We start from the raw sequence: 14,528 nt of genomic DNA, 5'->3' as shown, positions 1-14,528 counted from the left end.
TATCGCATGTTCTCTTCAGTGTCGTTGAGTTAACCAAAGCTGTAGTTGATATAAATATTCTATTACATACTCATGTCCTCAACCAGCCTTACTGGGCTAAGTGTAAATACTTTGACAGTTTTTTTTTTATTCAGAAATACAAATTAATTTATACATTGTAATTTTATTAACACTTTCATTAAAATAGCATTATGTTAATAATGGTCGTAAGATTGTAGTGTACAGTAACTGAAATAATTCCCGTAGTTTAATACATTCAGTCTATCAAAATGATGGCTATCCTTTCAGAAAATCTAAAACTGCAATATTCCCTAAGTAGATTTGAAGAATTTTTCTTTATTGTAGCTAGCTGAGGATGCTTTCAGGATAAAATTTCCTAACAAACGAAAGTACAACTTTGTGCAATATCTTGTTATATCAATGAAATACGATTAATTCATCGTTCGGGACTAAATTATAAATTTTCATATAGATCAAATGATATTGGTTTGCAATCTAAAGTTCGTGTATTCACTAGAACACAAGAATGCTTTTGATTAAATGATGGAACGTTAACCAACAAAACTTCTTGTTCTTGGTCGCCTGTTTCATTAGAATTGTATACATAAAACTTTAATTTATGACTAAGATCGTTTACAAAAAGGAATGCTTAAATACGAGTGCACTAAAGTCTAAAGACTAGACTTACCAGTGATCTTTTTGCATGAAAATTCTGGCTGATTTCCAACGAAATAGACATGCGGGCAAGACTCTAATATAAAAGGATCCTTCTCATAATATGGGTAACAAGCTACAGTGGCAGACACGTCAGAATTACAATTTATTAATATATGGCAGTGCAATATTATAGAGATTATTAACGTAATAATTGTTTGCTGTTGCAAATAAAATCTTTGCAGGAATGTATTCCTACATTACGATTTTATAAACAGTGGCAGATAATGAAAATTAAATATCACGGTTGATATTACGTACCTAAAGTATCTGGAGCAGTTGGCGATATATGACCCCACCTTAAGCACTGTTCGCATATTTCAAGACGATCTTCGAAATATGAATAACGATAAATATCGTCGATATTTTGACCAGAAGTTCCCAGAAACCTACATCATATTATAAAATATTAGCATGAGTATGATAGCGTTACTTGATGCTTATAGCCACTACAATTCAAAACAAGTTGCTCATTCATCGTACCTCACTCCATCAACAGAAAATTCATAAGGGTTTGTAACACTTTTTAGCGAAGAAAATTGAAAACCTTTTGGAAACATACATGGATGTAACGGTTGCTGTGGCATTATGTGATTTGAAGGATCAAATTCCCCTGGCATTATGTCCACAGGAATGCATGACTAAAAAATTTAAAATAAAACTCTCCTTTAAGTTAAGATCAGAATCCAGGCTACGCTTATTTGAATTTTTGTATTAGTCTTATTGAATATTCAAGACTTACACATAACTGCGTCAAAATTTCGTCTAAGGCCTTAATCCCTTCTAGAGTGTTAGCTGAGCTACGCGAGGAAAATTTTTTGGAATTCGCCTATGTAACATGTATTTAAGTACAGTACATACATATTATTAAGGTTAGCAAGGAGACGCTATTCATCAACCAGCATTACTTTAGATTATTCAGTTTGAGTAAAGGTACAGTAACGCATGGAATATACAAACCTTATTTGTTTCACTGGTACTACTATTCTGCTGGGCAGCAGAGTTACCAGCTATGACAATTTGCACGATTTGAGAGCACATTTTTCGATCCTAAGAATTTTAGTATAATTGATATGACGTAATGAAGTAGGCTCTTCGATTACATAGTGGAATTTAAGGCAATGAATATACTGTACTGTATAGTAACATTGGCAAAATTCTATACTCTCACTATATACATCAAAATTTACCTCTTGTCCTTCAGTTAGCCGACCAGTAATAAAGTCAATAAACAGTTGCATCGTTAAGAATCCCTGATGACTGCTACCAAGATTTAATCCTGATACGATACATATATATCTGCAAAATAACCAAAATTACTATTACTTTAAGTATTCTAAAACAACAAGTTTATCTTGTTTGCAACACTATGCAATGAAATCTCATTTGATAATTCATTACAATAGTAAGCATACACTGTATATAAATGTATATATGTTACTGTCAGCGTGCGAAATCGGCCATCGTATGCCATAGCCGGTCATGGTATACGATACCCAAGTTCGTAGCCGATGTATATGTACAACGATTGATGACCTACTTATCATTATGGATAAAGGGACGAGGAATTTGTTTTGGTAGGCCAGCAGAGACCATTTCATTCACATAAAATTTGCCTCCATCTAATTCCTTACCTAATAATGCGACAATGACGCCTAAAATGCCAAAATAGTAAAAATCTCATTAGAAAATATACAGCTAATTCTACGTAAACATAGCAGCTATTCAATTGCCCCGGTCGAGTTATGTACATGATCATACAGATACAGGGTATGAATAAATCTTAACCTACCTGTTACCGATTTCGTAACATTAATGTTCCCAGTTAGAGAAATCCGTTGTGTTTCATCTTCAGCAACTAGCTCATCCGAATCGTCAGCGTATTTCGTCCGCGGAGGTAAAGGAATTAAGTTGTACTGCAACAAGTTAGTAACGATAATCTTGCTGAATAGGTAGATTACAATCATTTTTTGTTTAACATGTGTATTCTCAGCGATGAATGATACGATAACATAACGTAACATTATCATCAATTGGAGTATCTCAGCATGCTATTTATACAACACATCTGAAACTAAAAGAATTTCACATGTTACGGTGCTTGTACTAAACGTATATCCCCAGTTCATTCCTAATCGGTGTACTGATTGCATCCTCAGTATACGAGATACACTCGCTGATCAAGCAACTTACCTCGTCGCTAATTTCTTGTAGGATATTCGGCCTAGCACTCATTCTTTTGAATAGTGTACCAATAATGCAACTTGTAATACCCGTTTTTAATTCCATCAACTTGCAGTAATTTATATCATTACCTGAAAGGAATACATTAACCGTTAGTAACACACCACATTGCAGCAGAAGTCTTTCCAAAACGTTGCGCTGCTACTTTTGCAGGATATGCTCTTCTCAAAAGTAAATTAATTAATCAAGCTAATTGGAACTACTTTAACCACTACAGTCGACATCCTGTGCCATAGGCTACGTTAAATGCCATTTAGAGCAAGAATTCAATAGCAGATCGTAAAGGTAAATTACATACTAATAAATAAATACGGCAATACTCGATGCGGATGGACTAATACAGTAAACATGTAAACAATTTCCGTATTTATTCTCAATCACTTCATTCAAAAACAGCAAAGAAAAACGAAAAACAAGCCTTACCCCAAGCCCGTTTTGCAGCTTGTAATAAAGAATCACGCATAGCTACTAGGCGAGATGTATAAATATTGCAGTATTGAGTAGTAAAGTTACGATTTTGCTCGGAAAAGTAAAATCGCTGAGATAAATTGTCAACGCTAGCTGACAACCTGTTTGGCTTTCCTTCGCCTTGGCCATTTTCCACCATGATTGCAATTTTTCGCGGGTATGCCCAGCTCGGATTTGAGTGTGCGCACTTAAGTTTTATGTAGTGTACAGTACTTGTTACTAGAATTGATTATGGTCTCAGAACAGAGTAGCGATGGTATTGATTCCAATACACTAATAAAATTACTTAGTTTATACTAGCCTATTGGCTACTGTACGAGCTGCACTAGTCTACTCTGCCTTGAATTAGCTATTGATCTACTCTATCCATTTCATTTGCTACCTGTAAGGTCTTATTTACAAAGAGCAATAGACATTTTGTTCCCTTTTTCGGATATATCTAGAGAAATTTCTAGCTCTATCTTGAAAGGTTACGCTGCGAGTATATTGTAGTCCTATCTCACGATGCTATGGAGCACAGTATATTAATATGATTGATATTTTTTACAGATCTGAAGCTTAATCTTCGAGTATGCAGCAGCTATTTGCTCTTAGCTGCTAAGCATGTGAGGAGGATTTCTTATAGTAATTGATGACAGTACCTACAACAGCTACTAGTACAATAGTCTGACGAATAATTTGCATCAGGTATCTTAGAAATTACTACAACTTTGCGTCGCAATGTAGTATACCTGAGGTAAGTGATATAGTTAGATGCATGCTACACGAATAAAACGTGGTAGAAGTTTTTGGCTGCATTTAATACTGTCATTATAATTAATCTTTCTGAAGAAAGATACAGTGAGTCAATTTCACAATCATCTTAGGCGAGAACTGAGAGTTTTATTGATAGTTAGGGCTTTCCTTTAATTACCTTGACGAAAGCGAATGAAAAATATTATAGACAATACCCTCAGAATAAAAATGTTTACGTGATGGAATTCCCATTTTCTTATATTTGTAATATTCATTTGTTGTCATATTACGAAATATTAAATAAATGTGAAAGATAGTAAATCCTCCTAGTGCAAAAATGAGCATAAAAAGAGTAGTTAGTAATAGTGCTATTAAAGGATACTCCATAAAGAGATGTTGACAAACGACTGATAACGTCATAGATTTCAATTCTCCAGAAATTGGATCGACATAGGCAGCTAGAAATATCTTTTGCTTATCCACAATACAACAGAATATTCGAAAAATAATAATCGTACCATAAATACATATAGTTAGTAATGATATCAACAATCCAATAAAATATGCGATATTCCTTCGCCCAATGCAATTATTGACCCATACGCAATGATGATCAAATCTTGCCACGCAATGGTTACAATAGGCTATAATCAATCAAAATATTTACAAGGTTAATGGCGTACTTAGTTTGCGTTACAGTTGTAAATATTCGTCTGACGACGATTAAGTAATCTACATAAATCTAGTCATAGTCTATCAATACAGGTAACTTACTGCAATGCTTGGATCTTGCAGGTTTAATAAAATCGCATGATGTACAACGATTTTTGGAATAAAGTTGCTCATCATAACGATACATTTTCGTGTATCGATCATGATTGCGCTTATTTATAACGCCTGGATCGATATAGGAAAGAAGGGTAAAGAATAATAGATTGGTCAATATCATAGAAGCAGTAACAGTCTTGTGATGTTCAGCCACATCGTCGCAAGGCAAATGTGGACAAATTTGAAAAATAAAAATCCAATATCCCACTGCAACCAGTGTAATATAAGTGAATTGATAAAATCGATTCCTAAGAGAAAGAAAATCAAGGCGGTCAATGTGCTAGACATCGTAAAAGCATATAAAGCATATTATCAGTAAGTTGATTAAAAGATCATTTTAAAACTACTGGTTATCATTGAGCTCATGCTAGTACTGCATATAACTGCAGTAAGCATTACGTCTAGATTTACTCAAGAATCTTAGTGATGATACTGTACGAGTATATACCGGTGCAAAGTAGCGTTACGATATTGCAATCTAGTATCAACTAACATTACCTTTTCAGCACGAAATTAGTATAGAGTGCACTTATAGCCGTCTGTAGTGAGAGCGGTAAAAAGCTAATAGTCTTCTTGATTACGTAAGCAAGGCCCTGAAAAATAATAATTCTGATTAACTATATAATCAGGCTATTTAAATAAATATGTGAATATTACAAAAATGTCATTTATTCAGTACTATAAAGACTCGAATCATAAACGTCGATCTGTACAGTATATTTGAACGGGACCGGATGCGAAATCGGTCCCGTTCATATTGATCGTAAGTTATGATAATCATGATATACTGTACACAATACGGGCATCAATGAAAGGAAGCGTGAACATAACTAGGATAAATGCATCCTTGCTTGATCTAAGTGATACTCGCACATAACGTGATTTTTTACCCTTTCTAATCTTTCCTCTAAGCGTTGACTGGTCGTTCTTCCACAGCCACACGAGTAGATTATCGTAATTGTAGTAAGAATGGTGAAATATCCAGCTACTAATGTCAGAAAATCCATAATTTTACAGACTCGTTGGAGAAGTGGGACTTGCACAGCTAAAACAGTCCATTAATCCAGAAAGTAAATGTGGAATCTGCCAACAATTAGATCAAATCTTGACCAACATTGCTCGTTTAATCATCATCCTACATTGCTAAAAGTACAACAGACTATGTCTATCAGGTTGCACCAGAGGGCAAAGATCTGCAATTCAGAAACTGTAAACAAGTCAAAATTTGTTTCCACGGCAGCGTTTGCTACAGTACTCAGCACGATACGATACAGTGGACAGTACTGTACTGTACAGTTCATCTGTACTGTACCGTAAGAGCAGGATGCGGCTTTAATTAGTTTCTCACTGGTACAGAGTGGTGAACAGGTCGATAGAGCTGGTCAAATACTGTATTAGGCGCACGCTTATCCAACGCTGTACAGTCACTTACTCGATCGAGGAGGAATAATTATACTGTACTTTCAATTTCTAGGAATTGTTGAGCAACTACTCTAGCTATAATATATAAAACTACTGTATCTAGTAAACTCTGAATATTAGAAGAAACGATGGAGATCCACTCTACCTCTATAGTACTCGTATTTCCAATTGCTATTATCGTTCGTCAATGAATGAATACCTGTGTTAACATAAAGTGTTGATGAGGGAGTAGGATCATAAATTTATTTATAGCATGCTGTGATCTACGGTATTGAAAACAAAGTAGGGCAGGGGGACAATTTTTAATCGAGTAGCCCATGCCTATAAGATAGGATTGAATAATTAGTAGAAAAGAACTAAAATAAATCCTGTCGTTCCCGGTAGTTATATACTGAAATGTTAAGTAATGTAGTTATTCCTTTAAAATTGTAATTATTGGTTAATTTCCCGCTAAAATAGCCCTATATAATGATGAATGCCTACTCATCATATTTTTCAATGATTAATTTCATAGTAGTTATCAGTAATGTAAATTTATTTTACGAATAAATACTGTAATGCTTGAAGCCACGGAAATTGCAGTTAGCGATATTATAATCAAGTTCACGCGTATCATTATAATATAATTCTCATAATAAGTGAAACTAAGTAAATTGACAAGATCCGTTGCCATAGAAATTTCAGCTCATATGCGGGTATAGACTTTGCAATGTAAAACATACGTTTTATGATATAAGCCGTCATCTATCCAAAAAATTCTGCTAAATGAGCCTTACATAGTCATATTTACAATATATACAGTAGATATACGCGTATGTATGTATCTAACGTAATTTTAAGAGACAATATTTATTTTCTTTCCACCCTCTTATTGTGTCATATATTAATATATAATTGATATTGGTTATTGCACTCTAAAATCAAACTTATAGTCAGCCCTAAATTATTTAGTAGCAAATATCGTATAAAACAAGATTCTAATTTTAGAGATTAAACAACGCTGGCAAGATTGTTTATAGTACAAATATAGAATATACTGTAGACTTTTATTATAATTTTGTAAAATAGACTTACGAATTACTATCTTAGGTCGTGACGCGAAGTTTAAAACATTAGTATCATGCTATATAATAGCATAATGTACATTAATGTGAATTACCAGGGTTTAAAGATATTATCTTACTACTAATAAAGAGTCTAAGGTTTGACTTAGGCTAGAAAATAGCTAAGATTTGAGAGTTACGCTATTTATATTACTAGCATAATAGCTTAGAGTATTAAATCTAATTTACAATAGCGTAAAATAATCTTGCAAAATAAATTATAAAAGCCTAAGTTTCTGGTTATTTTTTGATATTTATTAAAGATATTAACTTAATTACAGCATACTAAATTATGCTAGTATTATACTAATTACTTATCGTCATCTTTACATAATGGATTTTTATGAATCTTATTTTAGCATTAAAATCTTTTGTAATTTACTAATCGATGAAGTATAAAATAAGCAAAAGAGATATCACAAACTAATATTGGATCCCAAGGTTATAACTTTTTAGTTTACTTCGACGATCACACAAATTAATTATTATAAAGATGAAATTTTTATTATGTGACTGAATAGATAAATCATGTTCACATCTATAAGGCTTTCAAACAGTCGATAATTTCAATACTCCAGATGAAATTAAATTATATGAAATTTTATTTAGAAGAGGTAATGCCAGAATCGATTTTTCCTGATACCTTGTTCAAATGATTTCTTTTAATGACCACTCAATATATGCACAGGTGAACAAATTATAATCCAGACAGCGCAAGGTTATTTTCCACATCATAAAAGTTTATATAGTAATGGATACTTGATTATACACAAGACAACATTTTAAATAAGTGTTTGCTAGATATCGATGGAATTAAACTTGAAAGATATTACAATAGAGATAATTCAAAGTAGTATTCGAATGATAAGTAATTATTTGTTGATTGAGAGGTGCAAATTTTGAATGCAATACTTTTCTCGCTGATATTGCATATAATTAATTCTCAATCAATCGTAGACATGCAGTATTGAACATATATTTACATTATGCAAAATCGCTTAAACGAAAAATTCACATGTATTGTGCTTGATATCGAATCGATAAGACATAAAATTATTGGAAATGCCATTTACGACCTACATATGATGAAAATCTGTACGATTACATGTAATTGGCAATAATAGCATCTTAATGTAGGTATAGAAAAGTTTAATAAGAAGTAATACTACATTGACATCGTGTACTTAGCCCCTTGACGATGTAATGTAAGCGTACAAATTATTCTCTTGTGTTCTATTAAACAATTAGGTTCGCATTTGTTCTATAGCTGCCATATGCAATACCATATCCCTGCATATCATTTGATATTTAAGGTAAGGAGCAGAATAACATTTTCTTCGTAGCGATATCAAACAGTAGTGTATAATTATATAATTACATATATATTTGAACTGCATTAAAGACTTACTTATTTCGTAATTAAATGTATTATCCTATACAGTAGAGTGTAGCATTAGAGGCGCAAATAATGACGCTATTAATTGCTTAGCAATCTTATATTGAGTCCAATTAAACGAAATTCTTATACGCTGATAATACTACTTTCAAGTCCAAGATAACTCTTACTATAATTAAGTTTAAATAAAAGATTCAGCGAGGAGTAGTTGCTGTCATATTTAGAGTAGTATTGGCTTGCGTTGTAGCATTTGTAGTTATACTAGAACCTGCACCATTGTCGTAGCCCATAGTTCTTAAATCCATCATATTCACATTGAAGATAACTTTAATTGAGCCTTGAGATCGTACGCGAGTTACTTTAAAGGCAATATCATGTATATTAAATGACTGTATGGGAAGGGATTTATTGCAGTTAATTTTAATACTTTTAATATAGTGTGTACCTTCTCTTCCTTCACTTTGAGCTACTATTGTCGGATCTACGTAATCTGGTCTTCGACCTAGGAGCCAGCTAATTGTACAATAGCCATATAAATGATTTTTGTTGGCTTTTAAGCGTGTTTTACAACTAATTGTGGGCATACCTAGTCAATTTCTGTAATTGCGATGAAGATTCTGGGACAAACATTGGCACTTCACGAACATGACTATCAAATAATAGGCACTACCGTTATGGATGACTAAAAGTATAAACCGAAAGGGAGATGATATCGTAAATTTATAAGGCTACTTCACCTTCCCGGAGATATTGGAATGTGAATTGCTCCATTTCCACGGACCACATCATTACCAAAAACATCCTGACCATAAACGCTCAACACCAACTGAGGCCCTTAGCGTTATAAAGGAATACATTTACAAACCGGATAAAATACAACACTTTGAAAAGAGATATCGATTCGGTAAAGTACTATACTTACATCCAAATGGATTAGTGCTTTTGAACGTTATATTTAAGGGGAAATTCCATATGAATAGTTGCTTGCCATCGAAACTCTTACGTGTGGTTTGTGTTATTCCTTCTTCTAGTCCCTAGTCCATCATACAGTATAATAAACAAATGCGAATAACTCTTCAAAAGATTATATCTCTACCGCAACTATTTGAAGTAATAATACGACAAATCGCGAAATAGTAGTCTAATTAAACTTTATCACGCTTACATAAATATATTAAATATAATCTAGAATAGAAGTTTACAACATTTGATCGGACTTGTGTTCACTAAGTTACACTTACAGTGCAAGTTACCAATTTTACGTGTACTTCTAGTGGTATGTATAAAGATGACACTTAAAAAACTGTAGTCTTTTCGTACAACTAGGAGACTATGAAGTACTATGGCGAAGCTTACCGCTGTTACAACCCAGTCTTGGCCATAAACAAAAGTATATTTAGCGAATAGGTCATTGAATTCTGGAAACTGAATTAAAAGGTATACATGTAATTAATATCAAATTGGCTTTTATTGGGTCATATATCTATTTGACATACGAATCTTTATGAAGTTACAACCATTAGCAGTTATAGAGCGTTAATACCAAAGTTAATGATATTTCTATAAGTTAAAGTATGCCCTTCTTTCATATCAACTATCATTTATAATCCTCTAAATGAACATTAGGTAAAAAAGAGAGGGAAATTTTATCAGTTTCTGATATTTTACTTATTCCGTAATAATGTTATTTCGGTGCGAAAGTTAACCGATAGCATAAAAAGAATTAATTATCACATTGGCGCAGTAGTCAATTGATAAGAATGATTCTAAATTGGTATTGGTACGAAATCAAAACTAATCAATCTGCTGTTCAACTTCACTATTCCATCTTACGTAAGCAGTCTCAATTTGGCCGGTGACAAACAGATAAAATACTGGAGAATTCATCGGTGCCGCCATTGCTGCTGATGATTGGAGTTGGAATTTCTATGGAAACATTCAATTTTAAACTGCACTGACCATGCGCATTTGGTAATTCTGAACGTTGTGCTCCAGTACCATTTTACTTACAGAGTTACAGTATATTGATTGATTGATGTGTTTCGTTGGTCCATTCGTCTGTCGATCCGCGCCACGATGATTAGGGTGGAGTTGATCTCCACCCTAATTTTCCCTCAATTACGGTCCCGTATGAATGACAATAGCCCGCACCCGGATCCCGCGATGTGTACAGTACAGTGCATCCGGGTGATCGGGGCGCACTGTCAATCACAGTACAGTACTGTACTGTACAGTACTGTACAATCTGATTATTTTCGATGTCTCCTCTTCGTTCAAAAATCAAAATTGTACAGTATTCCGTTGAAATTCCTGTATAGTATTTATATATACCCATAGAAGGATACCTCCGAAGAGAGATTATCATGATAACATGAACGTACAGCATCTGAGTAATTGAGTAATCGGGGTTATCATGGCTGGGCTTAACGTACAGTACTGTACTGTACACAGTGCATCCGGCCAATCACAGTACAGTACAGTACAGTACTCTACAATCTGATTATTTTCGATGTCTCCTCTTCGTTCAAAAATCAAAGTTGTGCAGTAATCCGTTGAAATTCCAGTATAGTATTTATATACTGTATACATACCCATAGAAGGATATCTCCGAAGATAGACTATCATGATAACATGAACGTACAGCATCTGAGTAATTGAGTAATCGGGGTTATTATGGCTGGGCCTAACGTACAGTACAGGACTGTACAAGTGTACACTGTACATTACATCCGGGTGATTCGGGAGCACTGTCAATCACCGTACTGTAGTGTACAGTACACTCACTGTACAGTTCACCGTACAGTGATTGACAGCGCTGCCGCTCGCAGCACCGTGCTACACTGTACCTGCTGAGCCTGCGCCAATTTCTTTTTTCTGTTTATAGATAAACAGTCACTGCACTGGAGCATGTTCGCCATGGCCAACGTGTTGAATTGTCAACATCACAATTTTGCCATTTTTACCATGATGAAAGCCAAATCTGTTGCTGTAGAACTGCACACTAGTGTACATGGTTACACGGTTATGTCTAACTGCAAAGCTACCATATGGTAAATAGTGGTTGCAGTCTGTACAGCTCAAAATTAAACGATAATTCAATAAAATCAATATTATTGAATTAAATTCAATCAATCAATAAATTCAATTATGAGCATTGAAATGTTGAATGATGATTTTTATTTTATCTGACAGTACAATTGTAGTTGGTATCATCGTCCTTGGTACCATTGATACTCGTCCAATAGCGTCCTATAAAGTAATTGCATAAATAGACTGCCAGCCTGCAATGGATAGTATCGCAGTCCAATATTGTGTCATGTTTTATCGCGACAAAGCACGCATATGTCGACGACACTATACCGTACGCAGGTCCAATGTGGAATTTTCTATTTACCAAAGTACAGAATAGCCATGAAAGCCTGCCGACTACACCCCTGGTAGTACCAGCCAGTGAGCACTAGAGGTGGAGACCTAAGAGAGTTTCCAGTGAGCATTGAGCAATCCTGACAAAATGAATTTTCTTGTTGAATATTCCCTGTGACATTTCTAATTAATTCGTTCATTCATTCTATTCTACAACATATACCAACAATGTATATTGTCTCTGTAGAATATAGAAATATACCGCATGCAAACAAATGCATTGGTGTGTATACACTCCCTGTAGAATCGTAGTGACAATCCAAGCTAGCACTTGTTACTTGATGGCGATCGTACAGTCGAAATGAGTGGTGGTGAAATCCACTAGTCGTTGAGTATGATGCGTATGGTACGTCACAGTAGCGTAGACCTCAATGCTTTACGTCATATACAATGTTATTGATTTGGAATTATAGCTATTGTTGGTGCTATTGTTTTTCATACAAATGATGTTGACATGGGGTGACTGTTCTCTATTCAGGACTGTATCATAGTCATTGATGGCGCGTTGCTGTTGTCATACGTAAAGGTTGACCACAACACAAGGTTGACCTGCAGCCAGTACAAAACGACGCTTCTACCGACGTTAGGGCGTCATTTGACTTTGCTTCACTCGTGCCAACGAAGGAATTAGTATTCAATCGCAGACTGTGGTCCCACCGAGTCCGTGGATGGTCTTAACGCTGGGCGGATTATCCAAAACAAATTAGCTGAACTTATCCGGAAGAAGTGTTTGGAAAATTGATTTGGATTGCAAGTTAAATGATCCTTGTTATTAGCTAGAAAAGGCGGAAATTGACTTTTTCGGTAGTCAAGAAATCCAAGAAGAATCACACCCAAAAAAACCACTCTATCCACTTGAGATTGCAGTTGAATTCATCCAGTGAGTAAAGGAACGGAAGTAACGAATGTCCTTTGCCTTCAAGATTAACCCAATACCATTCAAGACATCCTGAACAACTGTGATTTGGATTGGAAAGAAGACAAAGCAATTATCTAGATAGCAAAGGGAAAGGAACTAGATACTGTAGAGGTGGAGGAGGAGGAAGAAATTACACGGCTACAGCACACACCATTCTACATCATCAATTGTTGTATTGTACGATAGGATGAGTAACAAGGCAGTCAACAATTCCCCTACAGATAATCCCAAGAATAAATCATCATCATCATCATCATCTTGTACACTTAAAGCCAAGAATGATAAAAGTGACATTAATTATGCAAATTTAAAACTAACCACCAACGGAACCAAGCTAAAAAATCCTGGCCACAATTATCGAACTTTGAATCGATTAATTGAAAAAAACGGTGCTATCAATGTCAAGCGACAAGTACCCAATCGCTGGTCTTGGTATGGCCGCGATTTATTTACTACTATTATGAATGCTCCTATAAGAACCAATGTTATCGTATTTTTTGTTGCTTATGTTATCAGTTGGTGGATCTTTGGCTTTTTATGGTGGATTATGGGCTATTTACGTGGCGATTTTTTACCTCAACATCAACTCTGGCATCACATAGGAAATTATACACCGTGTGTACAAAATTGCGATGGATTTTGGGAATCATTATTATTTTCAATTGAAACGCAAACAACAATTGGTTATGGTGTACGAGCTGTCACACAAAAATGTCCGGAAGGGATATTTCTACTACAATTGCAGACCATTCTTGGATACTTGATTGATTCTTTCGCACTTGGCATTTTTTTCGCCAAGTTATCTCAAGCGAAATATCGAACGAAAACATTGACCGCTAGTAAACGAGCTGTTGTTTCTTTGCGTAATGATGTCCTCAATTTAATGATTCGTATCGGCGATCTGCGAAGAAATCCGATCTGTGAAGTTCAGATTTATGGACTGTTATATAAAGATACTATTACTAAAGAAGGTGAAATTCTCATGAATGAACCCTTTTTAATTGAATTTGAACCTAGCTACATTCATTTATTAACTCCGTTAGTCGTATGCCATCCTATTGATGGGCAAAGTCCATTACATGACATGACCGCCGATGATTTATTTGCAAAAAATGCCGAACTGGTTGTCATTATTGAAGGCATTGTTGAAAGCACAGGACAGACAACGCAATATCGAACTTCCTATAAACCTCATGAAATTATTTTTGGTTCTTATTTTCAAAATATTGCTTCAAGAGATCGTTATGGTCGATTAAATATTGACTACTCTCGATTT

General features: G+C 34.7%; 4 protein-coding genes across 4 annotated transcripts; 1 reads left to right on the top strand and 3 right to left on the bottom strand.

The window, feature by feature from the left end:
* Positions 1 to 454: 454 nt before the first annotated feature.
* On the bottom strand, positions 455 to 3,565 carry TRIADDRAFT_52972 (uncharacterized protein; the record flags this gene model as incomplete). Its single annotated transcript, XM_002109156.1, has 11 exons — positions 455 to 582; positions 689 to 790; positions 976 to 1,103; positions 1,198 to 1,355; positions 1,457 to 1,543; positions 1,675 to 1,764; positions 1,905 to 2,013; positions 2,255 to 2,369; positions 2,507 to 2,630; positions 2,908 to 3,029; positions 3,382 to 3,565. 11 exons carry the CDS (start codon positions 3,563 to 3,565, stop codon positions 455 to 457), a joined length of 1,347 nt encoding a protein of 448 aa, XP_002109192.1.
* A 770-nt stretch (positions 3,566 to 4,335) lies between these two features.
* TRIADDRAFT_21672 (uncharacterized protein) lies at positions 4,336 to 5,239 on the bottom strand (the record flags this gene model as incomplete). Its single annotated transcript, XM_002109155.1, has 2 exons — positions 4,336 to 4,805; positions 4,936 to 5,239. Coding segments are annotated over 2 exons (774 nt in total), but the record flags the coding sequence as incomplete, so codon positions are not given.
* A 3,865-nt stretch (positions 5,240 to 9,104) lies between these two features.
* On the bottom strand, positions 9,105 to 10,809 carry TRIADDRAFT_52971 (uncharacterized protein; the record flags this gene model as incomplete). The annotated part of the gene is made up of 7 exons (XM_002109154.1): positions 9,105 to 9,268; positions 9,356 to 9,423; positions 9,497 to 9,559; positions 9,648 to 9,744; positions 9,833 to 9,944; positions 10,267 to 10,335; positions 10,744 to 10,809. 7 exons carry the CDS (start codon positions 10,807 to 10,809, stop codon positions 9,105 to 9,107), a joined length of 639 nt encoding a protein of 212 aa, XP_002109190.1.
* A 2,789-nt stretch (positions 10,810 to 13,598) lies between these two features.
* On the top strand, positions 13,599 to 14,528 carry TRIADDRAFT_3835 (uncharacterized protein; the record flags this gene model as incomplete). The annotated part of the gene is made up of 1 exon (XM_002109728.1): positions 13,599 to 14,528. A coding segment is annotated over one exon (930 nt), but the record flags the coding sequence as incomplete, so codon positions are not given.

The sequence above is a fragment of the Trichoplax adhaerens genome, genomic scaffold (genome assembly GCF_000150275.1).
Source record: "Trichoplax adhaerens TRIADscaffold_2 genomic scaffold, whole genome shotgun sequence".
Lineage (NCBI taxonomy): Eukaryota > Metazoa > Placozoa > Uniplacotomia > Trichoplacea > Trichoplacidae > Trichoplax > Trichoplax adhaerens.
The sequence above is the reverse complement of the archived record's forward strand: the minus strand, read 5'-3'. Positions and strand labels throughout refer to the sequence as shown.